Here is a 15,833-nt window from a genome sequence, read left to right as displayed (position 1 = left end):
TAAAAACTGTGGCATAGACACTGAGAGCTGGGAAGTCCTGGCCCTTGAGCACTCCAACTGAAGGTCAGCTGTGACCAGCAGTGCTGCAGAATTCAAAGAGGCATGAATGGAGGGTGAAAGGGAGAAACATGCCAAGAGGAAGGCACATCAAGCCAACCCTGACTGGAACCGCCTTCCGTCTGGAAACTGATGCCCTCACTGTGGGAGAACATGCGGATCAAGAATAGGGCTCCACAGCCACCTTCGGACCCACCGCCAAGACACCACATCTGGAAGACAATCATCCTCAAGCTATGAGGGATTGCCTCAGTAAATAAAGTACTAACCGGGCCACAGTCTGCCTCACTTGAAAGCATTCCGAGGTGGGTCAACGATGTCAGTTGGTTGGAGGAAAACCAACAAGGCTTCCGGTAGCACTTGAAAAACTGTCACATTTAATTGAACTTGAACTTTTGTGGACTCATGTCCCTGAGGAAGCGGGCTAAAGTCCATGCCAAATGAAACCAATTACAATGTCACAAGACTCGTTCTGATTTTTCATTCATTTGGATGCTCTCCAAAGCCAAGGTACTAGCCGTTGCTATTTTAAACTGTGGAAGTCTCCAAGGGCTTTTTTTCGTTCTCTGAAGGGAATTGGAAAACACTGGAAAGGGAAGGGCCAGAGCTCAGATAGCGTGCAGAAGGACCTGGGTTCAATCCCTGCCCTTTGAATCACAGGACCAACAAGTTGGAAGGGTTCCCAATTGAATCCAACCCTCTGCCATTGCAGTACTCCATCGATGAAGCAACCCTAAGAGGTGATCACCGAACCTGAGTTCACATATTGTCAATAAAAGAGGGTCCTTGATCTCTAAGAGGTTTGCTCCATTGTTGAACAACAATGATCATCTGCAGGTTCTCCCTTCTTGGGGTGGGAGCAACAGCCTAGTTATATATAGAGACCTGGAGATGGAAGAGGAGAATCTTGGAGATGGAAAAGGAGAGTCTTGGAGATGGAAGAGGAGAGTTTTGGAGATGGAAGCGAACCTAAGGACCACCTAACCCAGCCTTTGCCATGTAGGAAGAACACAGCAAAAGCACTCCTATGAGATAGCCATCTAACTTGGGTTTTAAGACCTCCAAAGAAGGAGAATCCACCAGCACCCAAGAAAGCTGGGAATCCACTGCTAAAGTGCTGCTGAAGTTCTTTCTAAGAGTCAGGTAGGATCTCATTTTTCCTAATTTGAAGCTATTGCTTTGTGTTCCACTATTTAGAGCAACCAAAGATAGTCCTCTGGATATTTAAAGGTGTTGCGGAACTCCTGTTGAGATCTCTCAGCCTTCTCCAAGCTAAGCCATCCTTAGATTGTGAGCCCAGAGGCAGAGACTAGTTTTTCTCGTTCTTGTAAAGCACCGTGTTTGGTGAACGCTGTATGAAAAAAAAAATGAGGATGGTGGCGATAAACAGACTGATTCTTCAACTGTTCCTCACAGGACTTTGTTTCCAGCCCATCTTGCTCACCCTCCTCCTGTTTGTCAGTACCTTTCTTGAGCTGGAGACAATATCCCAGGTGAAGTTGGACCATAGCAGCATAATAATAATAATAATACACTGTATTTATATTCCGCTTTATTTCCCTGGAGGGACTCAGAGCAGATTACAGTTTTATATATATAAGGCAAATATTACATGCCTTTTTACTCAGTGAACAATGACATACAATACACAGACAGAGATAGAGGTCTTCCCCTTTCCATCTCTTGTGCCTGGAGGCGATGACCAACTTTGGCCATGGGGAGTATTGTTGCTGGCATGTCTGCATGGGGTACCCCTTTTACCTCCCAGGCGAAGAGGTACCTATTGTTCTACTTGCATTGCATGCTTCCAAACTGCTAGGTAGGCAGAAGCTGACAGCCAGGAGCTCACCCTGACTCGTAGCTTCGAACTGCTAGCCCTCCGGTCAGCAGATTTCCTGCAGCTAGTGGTTTAACTGCTGCACTACCACGGCCCCTAGAATAGAGAGATACAAGGCTTTCCCTTGATCTAGATCAGTGGTGTCCAACCTTTGGTCCTCCAGGGGTTTTGGACTTCAGCTCCCAAAATTCCTGAGCATTGGACAAGCTGGGCAGAACCTTTGGGACTTGGAGGCCCTAAGGTTGGACACCACTGATGTAGATGCAATCGATTTAGTAGTGTGGTCTGAAATTGCATTACCTTTTAGGGTCATTGTGGCACATTGTTGGACCCTGTTCCGTTTATTATCTACAGAACCCACCTTCAACTCTGTTGGACCAGCCACGTTGTCTGGATGCCCAACCACCATCTCTCAAAGCAGTTGCTCTACTCTGAACTCAAGAATGAATGAATGAATTGTTTATTGTACTAGCCATAGGCCATGACATCAGTAAAATACTAACTTTATAAACACTTTCCAATATAAACCTTAAAACTCAAGAATGGAAAACGGAATGTTGGAGGACAGGAAAAGAGATATAAAGATGGGCTCAAAACCAACCTTAAAAATTCTGACATAGACACTGAGAACTAGGAAGCCCTGGCCCTTGAGCACTCCAGCTGGAGGTCAGCTGTAACCAGCTGTGCTGTAGAATTTGAAGGAGCACTAATGTAGGGTGAAAGAGAGAAATGTGCCAAGACGAAGGTGCGTCAAGCCAACCCCAACCGAGACCGCCTTCCACCTGGAAACCAATGCCCTCACTGCGGGAGAAGATGCAGATCAAGAATAGGGATCCACAGTCATCTACGGACCCACCAGTACACTGATCTTGGAAGACTATCCTACTCGGACAACCATGGCCAACATAGGTCCCCAAGGTTCTTTTCACACATAATACCATATAGGCCTGAGAATGATCCCCTCTGAAACCATAGAGATTCCAGCAGCAATCTTGAGCCCAGTACCAGGCTCAGTTAAAAGGCTGCTCCCTGAAAAATGCATCACGAGTGGCTTGAGAGGATTTTTTGAAGGACACTCAGTGAGGCTAGTGACCCCATTGTATTGAAGCAAGAGAGATCAATTGGTGAGCCTTGAACTAGTTGGCTGCTGTCAACCCGGCCAGCTGAGAGGTGGGGTTCCAGGCTCTCAAAAGAAGGCTTTTGTCTCACTTTCAGGGCAGCTGCAAAAATGGCCAGCCCCCAACATAGCGGGCACAAAAGAGCCTTTCAGCAGGAAAGGACACAAAGTCCAGATGCCAGGCCATCATGCTTCAAAACTATCATGAAGCAGAATTCGTACACCTCCAATTGGGTGAGCTCTTCCACCTCTTCAATGCGACTTCCAGAAAGGTAAGTTCTGTGGGGCCTCGAGGAGTTTGTTTCAGGTTATTTTCCAGTTGTCTCCCCATCCTCCAGTGCCAAAATGTTCCCATTTCATTGGCTGGGGATGATGAGAGCTGTAGTCTGACACATCTGGTTAGTTACTTGACAAAGGGCCAGCCTTGATGATATAACTGGGTAGATCTGAGCTTGTTTTGCTCTCTTAACTCATCCCATCGGTGTTTTTACCATTTCTCAGATTCTTCTAAGCTGCCCTTATATAACAGAGATGTTATGATTAACAGCTAAATAAATTGTATTGATGTATACGTGTACAATATAGACATTATTTAAAGCACCGGGATCTGGAGGAGGTGTTGCATCCCTTTGGGAGATGTTTCTGAAGTCAAAAGAAGTGATCCAAGGTTGCGGATATGTCTCAGCACCATGGAAAGCTCCTTCAAAATTTTGACCACAATTTGGTCCCTCTGGTATTTTGGGCTACAACTCCCAGAAGCCTCAGAAGGCTAAGCATTGGAGGAAGACTTGGAGAATAGCCTCAGAGGACTGGAGCTTTGGAGGGTGGCCATGGAGAACGATTTCAGAAGACTGGGCTTGTAGACATGGCTCTTTGATGATGCCTTGTCCATTCAGGCAGGGTTATGTAGTAACTGCTACTGGTTCTTATTGGTCATTCAGTGGTGAGGCTGAAGTCATACTCTTTGGTCGCAAGCTCTAGAGCAGAGGTGGTGCCAGCTGATGACCACATATAGATCTCGGGTGGTTAAAAAACAACAACACCCCTATCTTTTGTCCCAGATGCCCTCTAGGAGACATGAAGATGCACTGGGATCATTTTGGGAACCCTGGGGCATTTTCAGTTAGACCTTTTGGAAAACAGGAACTGAAGAGGACACCAGGCACTTCTTGCTTTGAACAAAGATCTCTGAAAATGGCTCTAGGGACTTTTGGAAATGGCTCTGCTAGTTTTGAATAACTGGTGGGCAGGGGAACCCCTCCCTGTCCTTCCTCGAAGTTGTTTTGTCTTGCTTTCGAGGAAGCTGTCAGGATTTTTCCCCACTTGTCAGACCTCTCCGGATTATTCTAAGCCTGTATTTCCCAACACAACACTCCAGGGCATCATTAGGAGGCTCTGGTTTTCATTTCAACTCTCCCCGCCTTCTGCTTTTTGTAGCCTTTCATATTGGGTCTTTTAAATAGCTTTGCTTCCAATGGTTGTTGCAAAACCAGAAAAGTAAACCCAACAGCCCCCAAAGCAAAGAGAAATGGATTATTTCATTATCCACCATGCTGAAGGAATGTGATGAGGAGGGAAGTGCCGGAGGAGCATTGAGAGCCTGCCTCTTGTATGGACACACTTTTCAAGGCAGCACTCTCGCCTTGATTTTCCTCCCCGAGGCCTAGATATTCAGGGTCACGACCTCAGCTCTGGAAACCTTAGCTAAAGAAGGTGAAAAGCAGTGCCTTGAATGGGCTGGGCAATTGTCCAAAGTGGGAGGTGGCTGCATGGGTCTCCCAGACGACACTGAAGGCCCTCCCTTCTGCTATCAAAGTATCTGGACAAAATTGATGGGGTTTCCTACGACTGAGAACAATACATCTTTTTGAACTAACCTATTCATGAAATGAGGGTTGAACTTATCTTAAATGAATATTTTAGATCCATTAGCTGAACAAAAGACCCACTCCTGATGGATATGAATGCAGCTAGATCTGGATCAAGATGACTGCCTGCTGTCTTAAAATGCTTCTTGGGTCAATGAGTGGAGGGACCGGAAAGGTGCTCCAAGGGTGCATCAACACTGTTGAATGAATGCCATTTGATGCCACTTGAATCGTCATGGCTTAAAGCAATAGCATCCTGGGAGTTGTAGTTTGACAAGGTCTTGATCCTCCTTTGCCAAAGAGTGCTGGTGCATTAGAATCAAAACATTATAGAATAACAGAGTTGGAAGAGACCGCACGGGCCATCTAGTCCAACCCCCTGCCATGCAGGAAAAGCACAATCAAAGTACTCCGGACAGATGGCCATCCAGCCTTGGCAATCTACAACTCCCAGGATGTCACAGCAGTGAGTCATGGCAGTTCAAGTGACATCCAGGTGCATTCATTCCAAAAAATGCTCTGAGAATCGATGGTTATAGCAAGTATGCCCGAGAGGGAAGTTCTATTAAGCAACTAGATCTTTCCAGGTTGAGTTTCAAGCTAATGGCGTTCACAGCTCAATCCTAAACACATTTGCTTTGAATTGCAGTGCAGTGAACACTGGAGGGACAGACGAGTCCCTTTCCATTCCTAAGGCCATTGATTCCTTTTGGACTTATCACCAAAGCTCATAATTTTGCTTCCTGCCCCAAATGCCTAATGGAGATGGTGACTTGAATATTCTGTTTTTCAGGCGTACTTCCAAGGCTGGCTAGGTCTTATAAAGCCCCATAGATGAAAAGTGGGACAAGTGTGTGTCCAGACCATATCAGCATATGGTCAAGGTGGTAAGAATTATTCATGAAGAACACCACTCAAGCTGGGAGGGGCTGCAGAGGTTTGCTTTTTATTTTATTATTTATTTAAAACATTTATATTCTGCCCTTCTCACCCCGAAGGGGATTCAGGGCAGAGCACAACATAAATATGGCAAACATTCAGTGCCAGAATAAAAGCAAACTATAAATATACACAAACATTAAAATCAGTTGTATCCACTTTTAAATCAAATTGTTAAAAATCATCTCAAACCAGCCATACCAAATTATTACCTTGTTGTACTGTCCCAAAGGCTTGGTCCCACAGCCAAGTTTTACCAACTTTCTGAAGGACAGGAGGGAGGGGGCTGATCTAATCTTGCCAGGGAGGGAGTTCCATAGCTGAGGGGCAATCACTGAGAAGGCCCTCTCCAAATACACCTGTGATGGTGGTGGGACCGAGAGCAGGGCCTCCCCGTAAGATCTTAGTCTCCATAGTGGTTCATAGAGGGAGATGCGTTTGGACAGGTAAACTGGGCTGGGGTCTTTTAGGGCTTTATAGGCCAAAGCCAGCACTTTGAATTGTGTTCAGTAGCAAACTGGCAGCCAGTGGAGCAGGTGCAACATGGGAGTTGTGTGTTCCCTGTATTCAACCTCAGTTATTAACCTGACTGCCTCTCATTGGACTATTTCAAGCTTCTGAACAGTCTGCAAAGGCAACCCCATGTAGAGTGCTTTGCAGTAGTCTATCCTGATTGTAATGAGAGTGTGGACTACCGTGGCCAAGTCTGACTTCCCAAGGTATGGGTGCAACTGGCACACAAGTTTTAATAGTGCGAAAGCCCCCCAGCCACTATCACAACCTGAAGACTCATAAGCTGCGAACCTGCACCTTCAAGGGGAGTGTAACCCCATCTATCACACGCTGGAACCCTATACTCTGTTCAGCCTTGCAACTGACCAGGAAAGGCCTGAGCCTACCAGAAAGGCTCAAATTCCATCCCTATCTCTCTCCCTACTTTGACACATGGGACTCATTTTGCCATAATTGAGGTAAGCTGAAGGTGAAGGTAGGAGGAGGCGTCAGACGCTGGGACATTTTGAAAACAACTTAAAAAGTGGAAATAGTGATTGAATAGCTTGGAGACTCTGCAGCAGTTTGCTTTTGCCTGAGCCAACAAGGACAGGCAACTTCTGAGATGACTAAGCAGCCAGCTTGTATAGAGGAAGACTTTCATAGAATCATAGAGGTGCAAGAGACCTCGTGGGCCATCCAGGCCAACCCCCTGCCAAGAAGCAGGACAATCGCATTCAAAGCACTGATTTTGCAGGGTATTTAATGCTTCTAGAAGCCACAATAACACACACGCCAAAAAAAACCCAGCACTTAACATGTTCCAAATGATAATGTTTATGCAGTCCTTTAGGTCTCATGGAAAGAACTCAGTGCTGCCTGGATATGATCCCCCCCCTCTGCCAAAAAAAAAAAAAAAAAAATGGAATGGCTGGGCCAGGCCTTGAGAACTGGAACTCCCCACATCAAGTGGGATCAAAGTTCAGTAGTATAATTCTAGGATGGGGAAGGCCAAGGAACTGGAAAGAAGGGGCTTCTTCACTCTACACAATGACAACACAGTTCATTGTAACTACACTGGCCACACTTTGAGGGAGATTTGTAGTTTGGTGAGACACTGCCAGCTGAGCAGTCACAATACTCTTCCTTAAACTGTAAATACCAGTTGCCGTCATAGCAAATGTGGTGGGATTATAGCTCGACAACTGTCTAGTGTGAAAAGGACCCCAATCCAGGTTTGAGACTTTCGAAAACAAGCAGTTGTTTGGGAAAGATCTCTGGCATTTCAGCTTTGGTGGATTTTGAGCACTGGAGTCCCAGAAAGGGACTTGTTTGAGTGCCGACTTATGGTTGGTTGGGGGGCAGTGAGGGTGCCAGGTTGGTGGGATGTGTCTGTGTGGAAGGGGGAGCCAAATTACCCCCTTGCCTGGTTGTTCTGCTCATTCTGCTTGCTTTTGTTTCAGTGGCCTCTTCTCAGGAGAGAAGGAGTTAAAGACTCAATCCCGGTCTCCTTGTGATGAATATTTAACAGCAGCCAGCGCACGGTCTGGAGCTTTGGATTCTCCTCCGCTTGTCTTGACAGCAGTGGCTGGCTTGAAAAGCCTCCTCTGGTCAGAGGAAGGAGGAGGAGGAGGAGGAGGAGGAGGAGGAAGCAGCGGGCGGTGGGGCATCTCTGCCTCCCAATGTAGGCAGGGGCAAACCCTCCTTGGTGGATCTTCAGAGCAATCTGGGGTGTGCTGAACTGTCCCTGATCCATCCGGTGACCATGAGGATCCCGCTTCTTCTTGGGATAACTTTTGCCTCCTTGCCGTTGGTCCTCCAAGCAGGTGAGTGGGTCCATGGAGTCACTGGGATTTGTGGCTTGAACCTCAGGGATGTGGGGAGCATAAGGACCCTTCCATTTCTTTGGAGAGAGGAGGGATGTTTGTGGGACTAACCCATCTAGGTAGCAGAATCTAGATTGTCTTGTGCCACCATACACCTGTGGGTCCCTGGCCCACTCATTGGTCCTTAGCTAACTCATTGCCAGGTTCTTGGCATATCTTGCCGCAGGCTGCATTGGGGTCGTCCATTTGCCCCCCAGGTTTGGGTACTGCATGCAACATCTTCCCAGCGTTCCTCTCGTCCAGGACATACTCCCATTGCAAAGAAGTGGCTGTCCTTGTTGTCCTTGGCCACAGGGGTGTCAAATCTGATTAAGTACCATGCTTTGGCGGGCACTGCAAGGAACAGCTTGGTTGCCAGAAGTTTCCTGCAAGGGAAAGTCTCCTCTTGTCGGTGCCTCTGGATGGTTTTTTCAATGGAGTCTTCAACAGCGAAGGCTGGGAGATGCCAATGAGAATGCCATCTGTGGAAAGGCTTGGGTTCAAGAGTGCCAAGGTAGGACTTCTGTGCTCAAGGGACAATGTTCAGCCTGCCGTGAAAACTCTTTGCAAATGCTTTTTCAAAAGGCTGTCTGAAGTTTGGGGCTCACTCTGTGACAAATCCGCAAGGGGGATTTGTGTGCAGAAAAGAGCCTTGTTCTGTGCAGAAGACAGGATGGTCTGGGCCATTCATGGCACAGGAAACAATATTGATTGTCCAGGGATACTATTTTCTGTGCTGAAAACCATGTGCCAAAATCTCCAACTGAGAAGACTCTTTTGTAGATCAGGGCTTCTTCTATGCAAATTGTGTACAAAAAACCCATGTTTTTCGCAACAAAAGTATAGATGTGTTGTTGAAGGCTTTCATAGCCAAAAACACTGGGTTGCTGTGAGTTTTCGGGGTTTCTGGCCATGTTCCAGAAGCATTCTCTCCTGACGTTTTGCCCACATCTGTTTCAGGCATCCTCAGAGGTTGTGAGGTCTGTTGGAAACTAGGCAAGTGGGGTTTGTATATCTGTGGAATAATGTCCAGAGTGGGAGAAATAACTCTTGTCGGCTTGAGGCAGGTGTGAATGGTGCAAATGGCCACTTTGATTAGCATGTGATGCCCTTGCAGCTTCAAAGCCTAGCTGCTTCCTGCCTGGGGAATCCTTGGTTGGGAGGTGTTAGCTGGCCCTGATTGTTTCCTGTCTTGAATTCCCCTGTTTTTTGAGTGTTGCTCTTTATTTACTGTCCTATTTTTCATGTCAGGAGTGACTTGAAAAAACTGCAAGTTGCTTCTGGTGTGAGAGACTTGACTGTTTGCAAGGACGATGCCCAGGGGATGCCCGAATGTTTTACCATCCTGTGGAAAGCTTCTCTCATTTATTTATTTTATTTATTTTGCATATTTGCATCCTGTTCTTCTCACCCCTGGGGGAGGGGACTCAGGGCGGCTTCACAACAGTCATTCATTCGATGCTGACAACAAATAATAATTACAATTAAAACATGTAATTCTCTCATGTCCTCACATGGGAAGCTGGAGCTGACAGACGGGAGCTTACCCTGCTCCCCAGATTCGAACTGACAACCTTTCGGTCAGCAGTCCTACCTGCACGGAGTTTAACCCATTGCGTCACTGGGGGCTCCATTTACTGTCCCAATTCTAGAGTTTTTGTAATGCTCGTAATCAGATTTTGTTCATTTTCATTGTTTCCTTCTTTCTGTTGAAATTGTCCACATGCTTGTGGATTTCAATGTTGGGCCAGCTAACACCTCCCAACAAACATTTTTCACATGCAGGCTTTGAAGCTGCAAGGCCATTCAATGCTAATCAAGGTGGCCAATTGCAACATTCACACTTGCCTCCATCAGACAAGAGTTCTTTCTCCCACCATGGACATTATTCCACAGGGATATATATACACTCCACTTGCCTAGTTTCCAACAGACCTCACAGCAGAAAGTCAATTTTCCCCCTCCTCCTCCTCCTCAATGGGACATCCTTTCAAATCTTGAAACATGGTTCTCATATTCCCTCTCTCCAATAACAATAACAGTAATAATAACAGTAATAATAATAATAACAACACTTTTTAAAATAACAACACTTTTTTGTCCCCTGAGGGGACTCTACCATCTCTCCTCCCAGCTAAACATCCCCTAGGAGGAAAGGGGGGAAGGAAAAAGAGAAGGAAGAGAAAGGATGGAAGAAAGGAAGGGTGGAAGGGAATGGGGGGAGAGAGGGGGAGGAGGGAGGAACTAGAGAAGGAATGAAAGACAAAAAGGGAAGGAAGGAAGGAAGGAAGGAAGGAAGGAAGGAAGGAGAAAGAGGGAGAGAGGGAAGGAGGGAGGAAAGAGAGAAGGAAGGATGGAAGGATGAAAGGGTGGAAGGGAAGGAAGGATGGATGGATGGATGGAAGGAAGGAAGGAAGGAAGGAAGGAAGGAAGGAAGGAAGCATGAAAGGGTGGAAGGGAGTGGAGAGAGGGAGAAAGAAGGAGGGGGAAGAGAGGGAGGGAAGGAAGAAAGAAGGAAGGAAAGACAAAAGGGAAGGAAGGAGAAAGAGGGATAGAGGGAAGGTGGGAGTAAAGAAGGAAGGAAGGAAGGAAGGAAGGAAGGAAGGAAGGAAGGAAGAATGAGATGGTGGAAGGGAAGTAAGGATGGAGGGAGGGAGAAAGAGAGAGGTAAGGAAGGAAGGGAGGGAGATAAGGAGGAAGGAAAGAGAGAAGCAAGAAAAGACAAAAGGGAAGGAAGGACAAAAGAGTGGAAGGGAAGGATGGAAGGAAGAAGGAAGGATAGGAGGAAGGAAGGAGAGAAGGATAGAGGGAGGAAGAAAGGGAAGGAGGGAGGAAAGAGGGAAGGAAAGACAAAAAGGAAGGAAGGAGAAAAAGGGAGAGAGGGAAGGAGATAGGAAAGAAGGAAGGACGAAAGAGTGGAAGGGAAAGAAGGATGGAAGGAGAAAGAGGGAAGGAGGAAAGAAAGAGAGAAGGAAGGAAGGATAAGATGGAGAGAGAGAGGAGGGCCTGAGAAAAGAGCCCAAGGGGCTGTATCCCGCCCCCGCCTGGTTTTGCCCATTCCTGGGCTTTATAGGAAGAAGTCATAGTCCCATTTTTCTGCTTTGGTGAGACTTCCTCTCCTGGAATAGACCAGTGTCAAGTTCTGAGCAACAAAAGTCAATATTGAGATGAACAAGGTCAAAGGTGTCCAGAAAATGGTGACCAAAATGACCAAATATTTGGAAACCAAGCCTTACGAGGAGTGGTTGAGGGAGCTGGGTATTGTTCAGCTTCGAGACGAGAAGGCTGAGAGGGGCATGACAGCCATGTTTAAATATTAGGAAGAAAGTCACTTTGAGGAAGGGGCCATCTTGTTTTCCGTTGCATCCGCCAGTGCCAGCTTTGCGCCTCTGATGGGTAATGTAGAACTTGCCTTCCCTGTAGCATGAGATGATGAATTTGGATGATCGCACAGTGACTCATAACTGCATAGTTAGCTCAGTGGGCATGGCTATTATGTCTTTTTGTGACGATGGCAGTGAGGTTGAGAATGCTCCCTGGCGATGGTATTGTGGAGTGTGAAGTACAGCTGTTCGTCATTGACAGCCCTCATTGCCACATCCCAAAGGAGGGATGCCAAACGTAGGAGGCTGAGTTGTAATCTATCACCACCAAGAACAGGTCTTTTGTAAATTTAATGGGTCTTAACTGCTCACTCAAGACTAAGCTGCTTACGGCACCCCTATGGCCAACTTATCATGAAGTTCTAATCTGAGGGGGTTTGCCTTTTCTTTCTTCTGAGGTTGAGAGAGTGTGACTTGGCTAAACTCACTGAGTGGGCTATTATGCTGGGCAGGAATTTGAACCCTGGTCTGCAGAGTTGTGGTCCAAAATTAAATACCCTAAAAGTGCCAGATGTGGTCTGATCATAGGATTTAAGCAGGGTCAGAACGTCAGCCATTGCTAATAATATACTTTATTTATGTCCCGCTGTATCTCCCCGATGGGGATTCAGGGTGGTTAGTACTTGGATGGGAGATTACCGACAAATACTGGGAGCTGTAGGCTCTATTTCAGAGGAAGGAATGGGCAAAACCAACTCTGTTCATTCCTTGCTTGAGAAAACCTGATGAAATCCATGGTTTTACCAATGAAAGAGAAAGGGAAGTTGGCGCATGAACTGTGTGGTATTCCTCCTCCACCGCCACCATTTGGTGGCACCATTTAAAGAGCATATTGAAATGATGCCACACATTCCCCAGTCCCCAGTCATCTTTGAAACAGAATTGGAACACGGCACAGTTTTTCCTTGGCTCTTTGCAGGCATTGCCCTTTTAGCAATTTGAGTGGTCTTTTGATGCGTGAGCCTTGGTTCTGGCCTCAGCAAGTGCTCAGCCTGGCAAGGAATCGATTTGCGCCCTTATCAGAGGTCCAAAGTTGGCAACTGCCCAGGGATGGAGGGGTGGATGGAATGACGTTCAAGTGCAAGGCGTCTCCTGCGGAGCGCCGTTCGATGTAGGCCTCGGCAAGAAAGCCCTTCCAACTGGATAGTGTGCCTTTTTGCTGCCAGCCTGGATGTTTGTTTGTTTTTTTTTTTTTAACGTCGAGGGCTGTTATTTAAAGCAAGCAAATGGGCAGAAGGCCAGCCATCGGCCGCTGTTGCTGCTGGAGCCTGTCCAGTATAATCCCGCGGATTTCCATGGGTTCCTTCTGTAAAGGGCTGGAAGGCTTTTTAGAAGACCCAAAGTGCCCGAAAGGTTAGCTCATGTTAATGCTGTGTGCCATTAAGTGGTAGCGGAGAGACCAGAGAGCAGCATTTAGAGCTGTGGTCAATGGGGCACTGAGTTGGTGATATGGAAGTACGCGCCAATGCTTCCGTTGTGTCGGCCCAGAAAGGTTGAATGCCACAGAGGGATTTTTCTTTATTGCATCATGTTGTTTCACGATGATCCAGTGGGAGTTCCAACCATGGCACCATGTAAGCAGAGTAGGACGACATTGGAAGTGTCAAGGAATGTCGACTTTTAATATAACATCCCTGCAACTGCGGGAGCCATATCTGCAGTTTTACTTACCATGGTATCTCTAGGAATTTGTTAGGTTTTCCAGAGCGATTCTTTGGTATGCTTCCCCTTATCATCGAGTCAAGCTGGAGGACCTAGCAAATCCTGCTTACTTTTTCCCAATCATATCCTGGGTTCGGGGCGGGGGGGGGGGGGGGAGGGGATGGGAGACAGGAGACGGATACAAATATTGACTGCATGTTGTGCCAACTTGGTCTTTTTCCTGCAGATTGAAACATGCCCACTCCTAATTTAAAATGTAGATAATGAGAACTGGAATTGCATTATTAATGCTTAATGCATATCACGGGGAATAATTATCCGACCGGACTTTATGGCTTTGCAACATATCAAAGAAAGCGTCGTTGTATTGTGCCAATATTCACAGAAGGTTCCCAATGTAGAAACATGGAAAGCAAAGACCATGGTGTTGCTTTTCTCTTAAAACCCTGGAACCTATTTTATGGTTATGACTTCTTTCCCAACCGATTTGTTTCCTGAATACATCATTGTGCTTCTGGAATGATTTTTGCTTGCCTCTGATATTCAGAACATAAGTCTTGCTGCTTACGAGACCAAAACAACCAGAAGAACGAGAGGTATCAACCATATTGAGTGAACCCCAAAGTTGGCAGAAGTAGAAGAATCATTAGAACATGTGACCTCACAAACTTTGAGGATGCCTGCCATGGCCATACAGCTTGAACCTACAACAACCCATGTGAATCTAAGTGGCATCAACAGGAGTCTAATATCTAGATTGTGCAAAGTCATAATTCTACTCTGTTCTGCTTTCGTCAGAACTTCTCACTGGAATAATTCTGGGCAAACCAATTCCAAAAAGGTATGAATAAGCTGGAAGAGGGAACTAGAGAGCATGTGGCGTTCGGACCCGAGCAAGCCAAATCGAACACGGTTTGTGACCTTTCTGAGGGCATACGCCGCTGCAATAAAGGCTGCAAAGAAGTCTTTCTTTGCAGCCACTATTGCGTCTGTGAAGAACCGTCCGGCTGAACTGTTTTGAGTTGTCAGAGGCCTTTTAAATTCCACCTCTCAGGATGGGAGCCCTGACAACTCGGCAGCTCGCTGTGAAGGTTTTGCTCAATTCTTCGCAGACAAAGTCGCTTTGATCCGTTCTGGTCTGGACACCATGTTAACGGCAGTCTCTGTGGATGTAACTGGAGCATCTGCTTGTCCGATTTTGATGGATTTGTTTCAATTTGTGAAACTCGAGGACGTGGACAAGATACTTGGAGGAATGAGGCCTACCACATGCATCCTAGACCCCTGCCCATCCTGGCTTTTAAAGGAAGCCAGAGGGGGATTGGCCAAGTGGGTAACGGTGGTGGTTAATACCTCCCTTCGGGAAGGCAACATTCCAACGAGCTTAAAACAAGCTATAATAAAACCACTGTTGAAAAAACCATCACTGGACCCCACTCAATTCAACAACTATCGGCCAGTTTCCAACCTCTCCTTTTTGGGCAAAGTCTTGGAACGTGTGGTTACCTCACAACTCCAGGTATTCTTGGAAGATACGGATTATCTGGATTCGGCACAGTCTGGCTTTAGGCCGGGACATGGAACTGAAACAGTCTTAGTCGCCTTAGTTGATGATCTGTGCCGGGAACTAGACAGGGGGAGTGTGTCCCTGTTAGTTCTGCTGGACCTCTCAGCGGCCTTCGATACCGTCGACCACGGTAACCTTCTGGGACGCCTCGCGGGAATGGGCCTCGGAGGTACTGCTTTGCAGTGGCTCCAGTCCTTCCTCGAGGGCCGATCCCAGAAGGTGTTATTGGGAGACACCTGTTCAACCCCACAACCATTGTCTTGTGGAGTTCCTCAGGGTTCAATATTGTCTCCCATGTTGTTTAACATCTACATGAAGCCGCTGGGAGAGATCATCTGGAGTTTCAGGGTACGATGTCATCTGTACGCGGATTATGTCCAACTCTGTCACTCCTTTCCACCTGCTACTAAGGAGGTTGTTCAGGTCCTGAACCTGTGCTTGGCTGCTGTGATGGTCTGGATGAGGGCGAACAAATTGAAATTGAATCCAGACAAGACAGAGGTACTCCTGGTCAGTCGCAAGGCCGAACAGGGGATAGGGTTACAGCCTGTGTTGGACGGGGTTACACTCCCCCTGAAGATGCAGGTTCGCAGCTTGGGTGTGATCTTGGACTCATCGCTGAGCCTGGAACCCCAGGTTTCAGCAGTGACCAGGGGAGCATTTGCACAATTTAAACTTGTGCGCCAGCTGCACCCGTACCTTGGGAAGTCTGACTTGGACACGGTAGTCCACGCACTAGTCACATCCCGTATAGACTACTGCAATGCTCTCTATGTGGGCTTGCCTCTGAAGACTGCTCGGAAGCTTCAAATGGTCCAACGATCGGCGGCCAGGATGGTAACAGGAGCGGCACTCAGGGAGCATACAACTCCTCTGTTGCGCCAGCTCCACTGGCTGCCAATTTGCTACCGGGCACAATTCAAAGTGCTGGCATTAGCCTTTAAAGCCCTAAACGGTTCTGCCCCGATCTACCTGTCCGAACGCATCTCCTCCTATGAACCAGTTAGGACATTAAGATCGTCTGGGGAGGCCCTGCTCTCGGTCCC

General features: G+C 47.1%; 1 protein-coding gene across 4 annotated transcripts in view; it reads left to right on the top strand.

The window, feature by feature from the left end:
* The first annotated feature begins 3,068 nt into the window (after positions 1–3,068).
* LOC132781634 (carbonic anhydrase 15-like) overlaps positions 3,069–15,833 on the top strand; it is a 49,695-nt gene continuing 36,930 nt past the window's right edge. The window contains exons 1-2 of one of the 4 annotated variants that reach the window (XM_067473145.1): positions 3,069–3,283; positions 7,774–8,136. In XM_067473145.1, coding sequence (XP_067329246.1) covers positions 8,076–8,136 — 61 coding nt within the window. In that variant the 5' untranslated portion in view covers positions 3,069–3,283; positions 7,774–8,075. Of the gene's footprint in view, positions 3,284–5,423; positions 5,817–7,773; positions 8,137–15,833 lie in introns of those variants that run through there. The other 3 variants (XM_067473147.1, XM_067473146.1, XM_067473144.1) reach the window with 3 other exon arrangements.

This window comes from Anolis sagrei, chromosome X, assembly GCF_037176765.1.
Source record: "Anolis sagrei isolate rAnoSag1 chromosome X, rAnoSag1.mat, whole genome shotgun sequence".
Lineage (NCBI taxonomy): Eukaryota > Metazoa > Chordata > Lepidosauria > Squamata > Dactyloidae > Anolis > Anolis sagrei.
The sequence above is the reverse complement of the archived record's forward strand: the minus strand, read 5'-3'. Positions and strand labels throughout refer to the sequence as shown.